The 15,075-nt window shown below is 46.0% G+C and overlaps 1 protein-coding gene across 2 annotated transcripts in view; it reads left to right on the forward strand.

Moving 5' to 3' along the window:
• The first annotated feature begins 1,306 nt into the window (after positions 1–1,306).
• LOC117044408 (protein dispatched homolog 2-like) overlaps positions 1,307–15,075 on the forward strand; it is a 28,577-nt gene continuing 14,808 nt past the window's right edge. For both annotated transcript variants that reach the window (XM_033145151.1, XM_033145159.1), the window contains exons 1-2: positions 1,307–1,581; positions 12,291–12,743. In XM_033145151.1, coding sequence (XP_033001042.1) covers positions 1,484–1,581; positions 12,291–12,743 — 551 coding nt within the window. In that variant the 5' untranslated portion in view covers positions 1,307–1,483. The remainder of the gene's footprint in view (positions 1,582–12,290; positions 12,744–15,075) is intronic.

The following is a 15,075-nucleotide window of genomic DNA, read 5'->3' on the forward strand; positions in this document are numbered from 1 at the left end:
ATAAACAATCTTGGATCTGTCAGCTGCCATCGCTGTAGTGTTAATCATCAAGCCTACTGCTTAAATGAATCAGACAACTTCTGTTGCCTGAATTCAGGAAGAGGGGCTGCTTCCTCACTCAGCATCTTTCACACTGTTGGTTGAGACTGCCATTATTACAGAGACCATTCTGTTTCCCCATATCCTGTTCTTAGGACTCTTCTAGGCTTCTAAATCTCATTATCTCTGGCTAAGAGAAGGTCTCTCCAAACTTGTATCATGGAACAGCTTATATGGTCTTTATGCTGTCTTAAGACTGCTATGGCATTAAAAGAGGAAGGGCTTACAGTATTCTAAACAGAAGGTGGATTACTGAGTTTCCACCACTCTTAACGATTCCTATTATTTATTTATTGTCCTCAGTTTTCAATGAGGGTGACACAAAGAAGATGTCATTATATTGAAAAGGCCAATGATACAAGAGTCAGTGTCAGAGGTTAGCCCAAAGCCACTACAATCACAGACAATTCTGCTATTCATTCCTGAAAGGATATAAATTGCGTTGTGAGGAAACTGCTTGCAATTGTGTAAGCTAAATTTAACTCCCTTTAATGTAAAATCACTGTTTTGTGGCCAGACCTCAGCTTGGATTGTATTACGTTTTGTTTATCTTCATTCCCTGATTTTTATTGCAGCTTCCAACATGCAAAAAACAAAACAAATCCATCCAACTTAAATTAAAAACATTCAAACAATAATCATCACTGAATGCACAACACCTGAAATTGGTTTTCTTTTAAAGTCAATTTCCACTTAAATCTTCCTTGTCACATCATTCACACGGAATCGAGTGTTAAGCCTGTGAAGGGACAGGTCTTTTTAACCAAGATGGGAACTTATTTATTTTGAACACACAACTTTTTAATCATAGGTAGGAACCCCGACCCCTTCTCAAAAACCAGGAATTAATGTTTAAAGCAGAAATTAAGAAGTGACTGGCATGTCAAGCTCAGGTAATGTTTACTGCTCCTGCTCCATTATCGGAACATCTGGTCAAGAAGTTTGGCTCAGAAACTACATTTATTCAAATGCAAGTTGCTTTTCTTTTCTGGATGGATTTGAGGTCTACAAAGTTACAGAATTTGTGGAAATAAATCCAGACTGGAAAGGCACCGATACTTCGAAAGCACCGAGGACCATAGGCCCATTATCACCTTCGTGGATATGATCTCGGCCATAATGAGGTCGACCAGCCCAACTGGCCAGCAGCCCCAGCCCCCGCTCCAAAGCATGTCTCCCCTCCCCTCTCCCTTCGCTGCTATTGGACCACGTGTCCGGCTCGGCCCGGTCCCCTCCCCAGCCGATTCTCCCAGGATTAGCGCACGCGCTTTCTCGGCCGAGGGAACAGCCGCTTTCAGCACCGCGGAACTGCGGACAGCGCCTTCCGCCCTCCCCACCAAGGCGGCGCTTTTGCGGTCAGGAGGCCACGACGCCGACGAAGACCATGGAGGGCGCGGCGGGCTCCCAGTCGCTGGACGGGGAGGCGGCTGCCGGCCAGAGAGCAGAGGCGAGGCGCCCGGAGACAGCGGGCTGCACCTCCAGGTAAGGCGAGCCTCCAGGGGGCTGCCCATCGGCCGGGGAAACGCCGCATGCCCATCTCCTCCTTCCCTGACCCTTCGGGGGTGTCCTTGAGGTGCATCGCTAATTTCCCCGCCGCCACACCACCACCACACGCTCCGTCCCCCGCACCTCCCGCTGCTTTCCCAGACAATGGAGCCGATTTCCCCTGGGCGATGGGAGGTGGGAGAAGGGCGGCGGAGTGGAGCGGTGGGGGGGGGGGTAGGGAGAGACGAGAGAGGGACTTTCTGCTTTTCCAGCACCCGACCCCACTCGGTTTGCATCGCCGCCGCAGGCCACATTGCCCCTGGTCCTCCTTCCTCGAAAAGTTGGCCTTGCAGAGCGAGGGGTGGTGGAAGGCGCGCGGCAGTGTCCCCGAGGTCCAACCCTATTGTTCTGGGATCCGCCGCGGGAAGGCGTTGCTCTGCGACGGCTTGGCGGTTCCCTCGAATCTCCCTCGCGATGCTCCGAGAAACCATACCCACCCGAGCCAGGCGCCTTCACACTGGGCCAGGGGGGCTGACGCGCCTGTCTGCCTGCTATGCCCGCGCAGGCAAAGGATCCCCGTCGGCGCAAATATCGCCACGCTGCGGGGCGCCTATTGATCCTCGATTCGTGTCGCCCTCGATCCGCGAAGAGGAGCTGTCGTTTCTGTCCGGGAGAGGATTCCTCCGCCCAGCAGCCCGGGATCGAGGGAAAGCAACGACTACGAGGAGCCCTCTGCTGGGGCGCCACGAACAAAAGGGACGACAGGGCAAGATTTCGCCCAGCTTTCCTCGCTCCGCAGTTTCCAAGAAGGCGGAGCCAAGGCTGGGCTGGGCTGCCTTCGATCTCTCGCCCTCTCTAAAATACATTGTGTCTTTGATAACCGGCTGATCAGAGGGTGCCGGATATGTAACAATGGCAAATGCTGTGATCTAGAAATATATCTGCCGCGTAAGGGGGGGGTGTCTTTGAAATTGGAGCCAACTCCTAGGGCCAAACCCCCGCCCCAAAGTTGATGGGCAATGCCATTCAAATAGTGTGTGTGTACCGTGTCTTGTGATCGATTATGCGGGGCGGGACTTGCCTGGGGTCCCCAAATATTTTATTCAAGTTGCCGCCACCCCCGCAGGGTGCAATGGAATGAAACCAAGCGCTATCAGAAGAAGAGGTCCTAACTACAGCCTTAAGAAGAGGTCCTAACTACAGCCTTAGAGGGAGAAATCAGTAGGGTGCTGGGACGTGGGTTCAGGAAACATTGCTTTAAGGAAGCTCTCTTTAAGGAGAGCTTCGTCTTGGATTCCCTTCACGGGCCATGGAGGTAGGTGTGTGTTTATAATCAACACGGATAGGTTTACACTCGAAGGGAGGGATGCAAACTCTGATCAATTCCTTCATGGACTGAAACAGTCTGAATTGCAGATTAACTTCGCCCCACCCCAATTAATCAAAGGTCTGAAGGCAGGTAGGGCCTGACCAGCCTGCTCCCTCCATTATTTAGGAACATAGGAAGATGCCTTCTACTGAGCTAGAGCACTGGTCCATCTAGCCTAGTGTTGACTACAAGGACTGGCAGCAGCTCTCCAGGGTTTTAGACTGGAGCCTTTCCTGGCTCTACTGGGAGATGCAGGAGGTTGAACCTGGGTGTAACCTTTTGGATGTAAAGCCATGGGCGTAGCCAGGATTTATGTTTGGGTGGCAGAACTTCAGTTAATCAAGTATTTTGTGTTGATTTACTTTATTGGGGGAGCAGCTGCCTTCCCTTGGCTACACCCATCTGTAAAGCAGATGTTCTACACCCAGCTTTCCACAATGGATTTAATGAAATGAAAGCATGCAGAGGAATTAACTGGCTTGCAACCCAAACTGGTCTTCCAAGTGGAGCAATAATGGCTTTCCTTCTAACGGTATGAACCATGGGCAGCTGATGCCACCCATGCCCATTACAGCATTTGAGCTGAGCTCAGTGTGATCTCAAAATTCAGGAAGGATGGATCAAGTGATGACTCTTAGTCATTCAAATTCTATTTCTCCAACTGAAAATTATCTAATGGGGAAGGGTCACAGCTCAGTGGTAGAGCATCTGCTTTGCTTGCAGAAGGTCCCAGGTTAAATTCTTGACATTGCTAGGCTGGGCTGGGGAAAAAACTCCTACCCAGATATGGAAACGGCATGTTGGATGGACCAGATGACTTTTGGTTTGGCCCAGCAGGGCCCTTCTTGTGTTCAGTAGCCATATATGTGGATCTTCTGCAACACTAATAGCCCTTGAACTTGTTGTTTTTCAAGGCATTCCCACATTGGTTGAAAAAGACATACCATACTTTTCCGTGTATCAAACTAGCTTTTTTTTTTTTACTAAAAAAAATGTTAAAAGGGGGGTAGTCTTATTCACAGGGGCAATCTCCCCTCATTTTCTTAATTCTGAGTTCCCCAAAATAGAGGGCATCTTATACATGGGAAAATACAGTAATTAAAGGCGGCTTTTGCTTTAACAAAGCCTAGCAGCTCTTCTTGGTCAAACCACAGTGAAGAGAAACACCTGTTCTTTCAGGATGCCCATGAAAGCACCTGCATTGTGGTTTTGCAACTCACAACTGTATTTAAAGTTAATGGATGGGTGGCTTGTTTGAAAACCAGTGCAATTAGTTGAGAGCTCTAGTGAGAGGACGTTATAGCCTAATGGAATTTGCATATACACGGGGTTGTCAGCAAAACATGCTAAAGGCATTTTACGTTTTTAGACTGGTACTTCAACTAGCTGGAAACAGGAAGGATTCCCAAACTATGTTCCATAACTTCTCAAAAACTATTTTCCTCTCTCTGGAGCATTAGAGATCATACACCTAGTTGAGTAGATAGGCTTAAGCAGTTGGCAGGTGGGCAGAAGATGGATCAGGCTCCACCGGTAGATCTCTTGGTGATTTGCATCAGCTCAGCAATGGTTTCTAACTCCCAATTGCAATAACAAAGTGGTTTTTAAGTGGTTTACAATGAAGGTTTTAACACCAATTGATTCAAAGCAACAAACCTACAATAATCGATGAAGGATAAAGGATAACGGACAACAAAACAAAAGTAAGGCTCCAGAATTTGCTTTCTGCATATCTCATTGACTATTTAAGTAATTTTCTAGTCAAATAAGATTGTGCCCATGGCCTTTTTGCTATCCACTTCCCTCAAACTGGGTTCTATATTCTATTGCTGTCTTTATATATAACTTTGTAGCCTAGTAAAGAGTTTTGTGGAACACAAACATTTGCTTCATTCTCACTCTGTACAAATAGGTTCAATAAAACACATTGCCTCTGAACTACGCATTTATGGCTGGCCAGTATAGAACCCTAAATCTCAACATGTCCAAAGCTATGTCATTGTGAACTCATTCCAAAATGATGTCATTGCTGGCTCAGCCTCCAGCACTCTCCTCAGATTTTCTGCTTGCTGATTTACAGCTACAGACTTGTTTGTGGAATGCTCAGCAAAAACAAAATTCAGAGGTTTTCTGACACTCACCTTTCCTCAGTGACTTAGTTGGGTCCTGCCTGATCTCACCATTATTTGCATACTGACAGGTCTCTGTGCGAGATGAAAATGGTCCCTCACAAAGAGGCATTATTGACAAGAGTTGTGGGGGGATAAAAATACATGTACCATAGTTTAGCATTGTACTATAACTATCTTATACTATGTCTTTAGCTGCTTTACTATGGTATTTCGTACATTTGAAGCATCTGTTTATATAGAAAATGAGAATGATCAGCTTTTTTGTGGGTGGCAGACGCATTTTAAAGATGCAGTGACTTCCTGCTTATGTCTCTTCCAGAACAGATGCAGCCTGGAATTCTTTATCAAAACTATAGCCACCGTATCTTGAGTGTGTGAATGGAAAGAAATCACATTTTCTCAATCCATGTTCTACCCTTCCTGTCTTAGGCATTGTACTCTCTTGACTCCAGAAGTCTAACCTTTTATTAAAATCCCATTGCAAGATTCCATTAAGAAAGCTTTTACTGTGAATCCCAGTTTTTCTTTTTTTAAAAAAATGAAATAAAATATGTAAAGCCTATTTAGAAACTTTGCAAACAATGCAAAATCATCGATCAGCAGAGAGAGGGTGTTTGTTTGTTTGTTTAGAGGAAATAATTGCTAACCTTAATATTTGATTTAGAGTCTCACTGCAGAGGGAAGCCAGTTTGAAGGAAAAGGAAAAACTAGTCAAAAAGGTTTGCAAGCTTTTATTCCCCCCCCCCCATTTTTTTTTAAATTGATTTTAGTGTAACACAAACAAAACACTACAGAACACTACATACAATAAAAAACAATATAACAAAATACAAAACAGAAACACTTCTGGTATTTAAACCTATCTATCCTTCTTTATAACATTGTAGATTGACTTCCTCTCGTCCTCTCCGTCTGCTTTCCTTGTAAATCATCTTTAGTAATTTCTTTACCTTTTTCTATTCTCATATTAACACTCTAATCCTCTTATCTTATTAATAATCTTAACATTGCTTCCTCTAATCTCCATTTTATCTATCTTCGTAATCTGAAACCTGACTATTTCCTCCTGTTTGTTTTATATACTAATTTTAGCATACTTCTTCAAATATAGTTTAATTTTTTTTCCAATCTTTCTCCACCATATCTTCCCTCTGGTCTCGGGGTTTCCCGGTCAGTTCAGCAAGCTCCATATACCGGTAGTCTATTACTTTCATCTGCCATTCTTCGATCGTTGGTATCTCCTCTGTCTTCCAGTTTTTTGCTAATAAAATTCTTGCTGCTGTTGTGGCATAAAAAGTTTGCCACCTTTTAGTGTTGTCTTACAATATAGCCACAGGATCCCTTTGTATTACTGGCTGGCATGATTCTAGCCCCCCACCCACCCCCTTTCTGGTTATAATAGCAGCTTTGTGGGCTGCAAGCAAATGCTAATCAAGGGGTTCAGGAATGAGCCAGAGGTTTCACCCTTTTTGAGCTTCTACAATCAAAAATGCTGAAGATGCAGCTCTTTGCTGTGGCCTGGGATATATACATTTAGGACACACCCTATTATTGTGGCTGTGATTTAAAATGCTGTGAACCGCCTTGAGATTTTATGATGAAGGGCGGCATATAAATCTAATAAAGAAAGCAAACTGTGTAATATTGTGTGGGGCCTTGTGGTGGAGGCTGGGTAAAAAATTGAAATTAATCATGATCATAATTAAAATCATAATACCTGGGTGAGATAGGCAGATACTGGATGAGGAACCTATTTCCCTGTGGGGTGTTTTGTCAGACTTTTGATTTTAAACTGCTTCCAATTGTTTTTTTCAACATACATTTTATGAGACAAACAAATACTCGTGTGAAATGAACAAACAAATGCAATCACTGGAACCCCTAAAACTGAACAATTTACTATTGCGGTGCCAGTCTCTAGTTTACCATTTCTTGGTCATGTGACTGAGCAGCCCATGGTGGTACAGATCTAGAAACCCCTGGATGACAGTTACCTTGGTTCTTATTAGGCCGCCTTTAAGCCTAGTTTGGGTGGATGACCTAGACTGGTTGATTGGCAGGAGAGTGAGAACCTGTTCATTCTCCTGAACCTTTCTGATGTTTTTGCTATCTTTAGTTATTGAGGCCTCCTGGCCATCTGGCAGGGGTGGGGGACACCTTCTTCTTCTCTCTTCTTCTTCTTCTTCTTCTTCTTCTTCTCTTCTTCTTCTTCTTCTGTGATCACTCATAGCTGAGTAAGATTGTCTTCCATGAACACAGTCTTAACAGTGAGTCCGTAAGTGACTATGGAGGCCAATTCTGGATCCACACAACCTTCCACAGTGGGAACATAGGTTTCCAGGTGGGAGTTGATCATGGTGAAGGTTTGCCAAGCATGTCTTCCTCTTAGCAGGTTTCTCCCTTTAGTCCTGAGTTGGAGTGTCTTCAAAGCCTGTGACACCTTTGGTACACTGGCGGAGGAAGAGGAGTGTGGGGGGGGGAGTGCACCGCCTCAGCAGCGTGGTCCCGGTGGGGTGCCATCGCGGTTACCACGTCCCCAGGACGCGCGCCAGTCCTGCCCCCGCCTGCTCTCCACCCCCTCGACCCCGGTGCCGGAGCATGAAGCTCCGCCACTGCTTTGGTAAAGGTTAGCACAAAATACAAAATAAAAAATAAAAAAATTCCTTCCAGTAGCAACTTAGAGACCAACTAAGTTTGTTCTTGGTATGAGCTTTCGTGTGCATGCACACTTCTTCATGCACACGAAAGCTCATCCCAAGAACAAATTTAGTTTGTCTCTAAGGTGCTACTGGAAGGAATTTTTTTATTTTTTATTTTGTTTTGACTATGGCAGACCAACACGGCTACCTACCTGTAATTGGTAAAGGTTGTTCTCCAATTGGAGTGCTTACAGGTCAGTGTTTCCCAGTTGTCAGTGTTTATACTACTTTTTTTTTTAGATTTGCCTTGAGGGAGTCTTTAAACCTCTTTTGTCGACCACCAACATTACGCTTTCCATTTTTAAGTTCAGAATAGAGTAGTTGCTTTGGAAGACAATAATCAGGCATCCACACAACATGACCAGTCCAACAAAGATGATGTTGAAGAATCATTGCTTCAACACTGGTGATCTTTGCTTCTTCCAGTACACTGATATTAGTTCGCCTGCCTTCCCAAGTGACGTGGGGGGAAATGCATTCTTTTCCAGTTTGTTTAGGGCACTGTTTAAGTGTTGGCCCTAACCTTTAAAAACCAAAAAGTCTAAACAGGCTGCATACCATACATTCTTCTGGGTGAGTGCCCTCCACATGCACTCACAGACTGGTACACAAAGATCCTAAAAAAAAAATGTTTTTTCTGAAGTAAGGAAGTTGATGGGGAAGGAGGACGATCTCAGCAGAGGTGCATACTTTATGGAATGTTCATCCCAGTCATGTCTAATATATTGTCATGATCAGGTGCTTTGATATTCTGTACTTTGGAAGACTGGGGGGCTTATGATGTCACAGGTGGCAGCCAATCAGTGCTTTGCACAGTCGGCCACTGGTTTGCCTTGAGCTCAATCCTCGGAAGAAGAACAAATAACAAGCGAATGCTTCCACATCAGCCCCACTACTCTGATTATTGTATGTTTGATTGCATCCCTTTTCTTCTCCCCTCTCCAATTATCACTGCTGGATTATGGTCAAGTTCAGGTATCTTCTCTACAATGGCTTATGAAAGGGATAGGAGAGACAAATAAGGGGTGGCAGTCAAGCAGCTGTGATACACAATTAGAGCTGTTGGCTCCCACCTTTTCTTCCTTGCTGTCTGCTTTGCTGAATATCTCTTTTGTTTCTTTCTTTGTTGCATCCAGCTGGTCTAGACAAAAACGGAGCTGTCAGACCATAACTTTGAAGCTGCAGGCTTTTACTGTTCCGTGGATGGGAGAACATTTCTGCTCCCACTGTAGCCTCAACAGTTCTGAATATACATTTGTACCATGACTGGGAATCTCACTGCCCATCCAGATCTCTCCTTTTGTTGCTTTGTCCTTGGATCACCATCAGTGAATTGATGGATGACCATAAATTTGACAGTATCGCAGTGTAACGAAAATACCAATTTCTCTTGATTAAATATGTCTGGCATCATCTTGATGTGCCGTCCAAATGAAGGGATAACTTGGATCCCTGTTAACAAATAGTGCTGGCCTTCCTGTTCATCATTGAAGGACACAGCAAAAAATGTTTATGAGTCTGTGAGTTTCCTTAGCACACAGTTAAGAAAATTGGCTTGCCATTTTCCATCAGGCAGGTGTGGGAGTACTGTTAGTAAATGTGGACTTTTCACTTACTCTATAATGTTTTTATTCTTAAACGTTTACACTCACATGTGGACTCTTAAAAGAACTGATACCCTGACATTTAAAAGCATTTGGGCTACTTTTTACATACCAAAATAACTTAGCATTGCTGTGCCACCGTGGGAACTAGAAACTTGCATTAAGGAAACAAAAATAGGCCCTGAAAAATCACTAAAAATGCTTCAAGGCTTATATGCAGATTTCCAGGCAAAGAGCTCACATTTTCTCAAAAGGTGATCTGAAAGTGGGGCAACCTTGCCACAATGTTGAGTGCCCCAATGCCCCACTCCTGATTTTCACCTGTTGAGTATAGACATCAGCAAAGGGGGGTGGGGCTGCACCCAAGCAGCTGCAGGTATATAGGTGACCCATGCAACCAGGACCCCTGCATGATCAGGAGGGGTTGTGGTCCCTCTCCTGCCTCGCACCCAGAATGAAATGCAGGATTTTTTTTGTCTGAAAATAACTAGCGGTTATTGTTGGTTTTGGGACGCTGGTGGCACTGTTGGTTAAACCACAGAGCCTAGGGCTTGCTGATCAGAAGGTCGGCGGTTCAAATTCCCACGACGGGGTGAGCTCCCGTTGCTCAGTCCCTGCTCCTGCCAACCTAGCAGTTCGAAAGCACGTCAAAGTGCAAGTAGATAAATAGGTACCGCTCTGGCGGGAAGGTAAACGGTGTTTCTGTGCGCTGCTCTGGTTCGCCAGAAGCAGCTTAGTCATGCTGCCCACATGACCCGGAAGCTGTCTGTGGACAAATGCTACCTCCCTCGGTTAGTAAAGCGAGATGAGCACCGCAATCCTAGAGTCATTTGCGACTGTATTTAACTGTCAGGGGTCCCTTTACCTTTACCTATTGTTGGTTTAAACAACCAGTCAGGTTTTAAAGAGGGAGGCGTTCTGTTATGCAGCATTGCTGCCCCTGCTCTCGCCAAGTTCAGAGAGAGGGGAGGCATCCCAGTGGCAGCAAATGTGGGGGATAGCATAGAGAGGGGGCACCATTCCTCAGGTGGTAAAGCAGGACTGCCACCCCTGACAAGGAGGCTTCCTTAAGGTTCATTCCCCACTTTATGAAAATGCCCAAGCTTTATAATCAGCCTGGGAAGCCCTGTTCTTTGGCCCATTGCTGTCAAAGCATCTTCAATTTATTTTAAGAAAAGCTAACAATAATTTAGACAATCTAACAGTAAGTACAGTACATACAGGGATGGAGCAAGGGTGGGGCGTTGGGGGCAGTTCGCCCTGTTTTACACCCTGGAGGGGGTGACACTTGGGGCCCCGACCCAGCGACTGGCGACTCCCAAGCTGAGCCCCTCCGCCCGGCAAAAACCTCGGTCGGCGCGGCCGGGCTCGCTCACTTGCTCGGTCGGCGCTTTGCGAAGTTCTCCCTTCCTGCTGCTGGCGGGCCCTGGGCGGAGTCGCGAAGGCAAGGGGCGGGCCAGCAAGGGGCGTCATGCCCGTGTGTCGTGAGGTCACAACGCATGCACGCTGTGGAGCGGCGCCCTGCCCCCGGGGGGTGCCTCCGCATTTGGTGCCCTGGGCAGCCAAGTGGCTCCGTTCGCCACTGAGTACATAGTAAAAACTTACGCACAGCCATGTGTACACTTCCTCTCAATTATTCTAAAGTGCAATAAAGGGCTTTAAAAAGTGCCTACAAATTCATTAATCTGCAAGATGCCTACTCCTATCAGTGTGTTACAGTTCTCTCTTTTATATTCATTGTAATGGATTGTAGTGATGAATAGCCAACCTCTGTCCATTCTCCATCTAATCTGTAGATAATACTCAGTGTCAGGGCTGTCTTAAATAAATCCGGCACCCTGGCACAAAGATCTCTCCGGCGCCCCTCGCGCTCCGCCGGGCAGGGCCAGGCACAGCGGGCAGACGGAGGGTGCGGCGCGGCGGGCGGGGACGCCAAACTCGCCGAAGGCCTCCCCGCGTCTGCATCCCAAAAAGAGGTGGGCGAGAGCGGCGCTGCTGGCGGGGCTGGAGGGCACAGGCGCTCTCCTCAGGCTGTGGCGCCATGGTGCCTTGCGCCAGTAGCCTCAATGGCTAAGATGTCCCTGCTCAGTGGTCATAAAATTTCCTATTTTCTTTGTACCATCTCTTAACTGCATATTGTTATAAGGGGGGGGGGGTGTTGGGGGGGAAGTAGGTTGTATGTGTAATCCTTCTAATTCCTGGATCCAGCAACTGTTAACATATATGCCAGGCTAGCTTTTTGTGTTGAGGTGATCACTGGGTGATGGGCCATTAAGAGAAACAAAGGAAAGGGGCTCTGTGTGAGATGGCAAATGGGTGGGACTCCTTTATAGGTGGGGCAAATAATTAGATAGATGAAGCAGAGTTTAGAGTTGAATTATGGTGATGTGGGCCAGAAGCGAAGCAGCAAACAGAGATGGGGTCATGTTTGATTTCTGTTTGAATCCAAGGTTTGTGGCTATGGAAGAAACAAGACCCTTTTGGGGTGTTAATGCTCTGAACCCCTCCATCGTAGGTTCAGGTTGTATATTATGTGTAAATAACCCATATATCCTAAAGACATCACAGTCTCTACTGTGCCTAATTCCAAAAGAAAACACAGGCCTTGGGTAAGCGCCGGGAGCCACCGGGATCTCGCACTGCTCAGAGATTGGGGTGGCATGCCACAATATCGTCGGCGTAAAACCTTCCGATACAGGCAGTCGTTTTGAGGGATAATCTTTTTGCTGGTGTTAAAAATCTTTTATGCTCCTTCTGTTCTTCTGTTGCCATTTCAGTGTTTTATTGGTTACTGTTCACGTAAGGAACTTCCTCTCTGTGATTGCCGAGACAATGAATGCCTCTTGGCATACATTTTACATAGGAATGCAATAAAGAAAAGCAAACCCATTTCTTCTCACAGGGAAAAAGTAAAGCCAAAGCTTTGTCAAAGTTGTCATAATGTGCCGGAGATCAGAAAGACGGAGCCGAGCTCCAATGGAGGCTCCTGGGAACGGAGATGCCCTGTCCATCACTGCCCGATTGATGCTTCTCCCAGCTCAGCGAGATACCATCAGGCCTCTTCCAGCCATATGCACGCCCCAATCTCCACTCGATCCAACGGGCAGGTGCCCTCTGGCTCCCAGGACTCCTTCCAGCCTCACCTGTATTACCACTGCAACCAGCAAGAAGCCAGAAACAGCTACGCCTTGCCTCCCCTGCCAGGGCACGGGGAGAGGGCGACCTTGTGCTCCCATCACTCCAGTGGGGATTCGTCGTCAACTCCCCAGCACGAGGCTGCGGACATGAGATGGAAACAGTGGCCCCACGACCAGCAGCAGTTACGGCCAGTGCAACACCATGTCGTCACGGTCAGGTGAGGACGGATGACTGTAACGGGTTACACTGCCTCCTTCATCAAGGGATAAGGAGATGGAGAGCACTATGTGCCTCTGAAATTCTCTTCAAGCATTTTGTTTTTCAGTGGGCACTTTAGGCCATCTTCTTAGCAGTGGAGCATGTGCTTTGCATGCAAACCCCCCCCCCCCGGCCCTCCTGTATCTTCAGCTCACAAAAGGACTAGGTAGCAGGTGAAGGAAAAGCCCAGAAAGTTTCTGCCAGCCAGAACAGACAATGCTAGCCTAGATGGACAAATGCAAAGCAGCTTCATTTATTTCTATGTGTACCTAGAACAGTGAATGCAACAAACACGCCTCAGTTTTACAGGTACACTCATTAGGCAACCAGGATTGGTTATGGCTCCCTAGTTGGGTGCAGATTCAGTGGCAAACCCGAGCATAGTTTTGGGGAGGGGGTAAAGTGGGTTTGTGGGCTTGCCTTACTCCCATGTTTTTAAAACACTTCACCCTTTGCTCATTTCTCGGAGGCACCTAGTAACATAAAAGCAATAGTCACTTAATTTTGATGCTAATACTCCTTTACAAGCTGAAACTTAACGATCTTCGTTCTGGCTCCAGGCCAGTCTAAGGGCTGTTTGCTGCCTTACTTTTAAGATCTGAAGACGCTCTTGGGAGTTAAACCTCCCTCTAAATCGCCATGAAAATGTCGTGCTTCTATTATAAATTTATGCAGCTCTCTCTCTCTTGTGAGCTGTTTCTGCGGTTTTGCACTTTGTGTGTTTTTTTTTCCTTCAAGAAAACAAACAGACAAGCCATTGTGTTTTAGTTTAACAATTAATTTTTTCATAACGTTGCAGAGGCAGAAACAACTCCAGAAAGTTCGCCCTGGTTTTTCAGACATGGTGTGAAATGCGAGTCTTAGGGTAGGCATGTGTGATGGTTTGCACAGGGAAGCTCTCAGTTGGAAGAACTCCTCTCTCTGAAGGGCTGCCCAGTCCTAGTCCAACTTAAAAGAAGGAAGAGCAGCAACGATCAGCACCTGAACTGAGGACTGAGTCACCTGAGATCACCTGGTGGCAGCCTTCCTCACAATAGTGGGGTGTGTTACATTTCCATATAAATTATAGTAATTATGCCTGAATTTGAATCTCTACATATAAAGTAGCATAGGTAGATCCATACATTCTCTTATAATTCTGTAGTGATGCATTTTGCATTTCCTCCTTTTTGGGTAATGTGCAAGTGGCCACTCTAGAGCCTAATACATTCCCCCCCCCCACCCAGTCCTCAAACAGCAGGATTCTGCTTTTAAATTTCATTGAATGGATTTTGCTATTCCTGTGTGTGTGCATCCATGTGTGTTCCTTAACAAAATTCTGAAGCAAATTCTTCCAATTCAAATTTACTTGCTCAATTTCTAATGAATGAGCCTCCCGATTTGAATCTTGTTTTCACTATTCTCAAGTTTTGGATACTATCGGATTTGGTTTTGGTTGTTGCTCTTAGTCTGTACTGGAAATCATATCTGGAAAAGTAATATTTATTTATTTATTTACTCCCTCCCCTTGGTGCTACCAAGAATACAGTGGTACCCCGGGTTGCGTACATAATTGGTTCCAGGTTACAGTTCGTAACCCGAAAAATAGCAACCCGAGGTATGACTGTACTTAGCATTCTCGCCTTAAAATTCATCCTCAAGGAAAGTTAGGACCTAAGATGACAATCCAGCGCCTTGCAGCTTCTTTTGCTTTTCCTCCCGCATGCTCTGTTCCGCATGTGTCCTCTGCCATTGACCTTTGCTTCCCATAGGTCCTTCTCCTACACTTAGAGCGGCATTTGTGCAAGAGCTCTGTTCCTAGTGCATTGCTCCGCAGCGGGTATGGACTGATTTGCGCTCTGCACTTTAAGATCAAAAGCAAAATGTGATCATTTAAAATTAAGTTGCATTTGAATTCTAAATGGCTGAACAAATTCATTCCTGCTCTAGCTTAATGGCTGTAGTCTGGCTTTGCAAATTCTTTGCCCTTCCTGATCGTGCCTCTCTCCCACCATTATGAGAGGTCTCCTTGGCAGTACAAGCTCACTCACCTGTACAACAACCTTGTCGTACTTCACCTGATCTATATGGGTTGGAATTGGGTAGCATCACCGAGGTTGTGCCAGTGTCAGCGGAGGCATGACACTGAACTTATAGGAGAACTTGATTGCGAGCAGCGTCTTCTCACTTAGGATGGCAAGTGCGTGAATGATGGGCCCTTCCCTGCATCTTTAAAAGTACAGTGGGAGGGGTGTGTACAACCTCTTTGCTTATTTACTTATTTTATTACATTTATACCCCACCTTTCTTCC

Source organism: Lacerta agilis, chromosome 1 (assembly GCF_009819535.1).
Source record: "Lacerta agilis isolate rLacAgi1 chromosome 1, rLacAgi1.pri, whole genome shotgun sequence".
In the NCBI taxonomy this organism is placed as follows: domain Eukaryota; kingdom Metazoa; phylum Chordata; class Lepidosauria; order Squamata; family Lacertidae; genus Lacerta; species Lacerta agilis.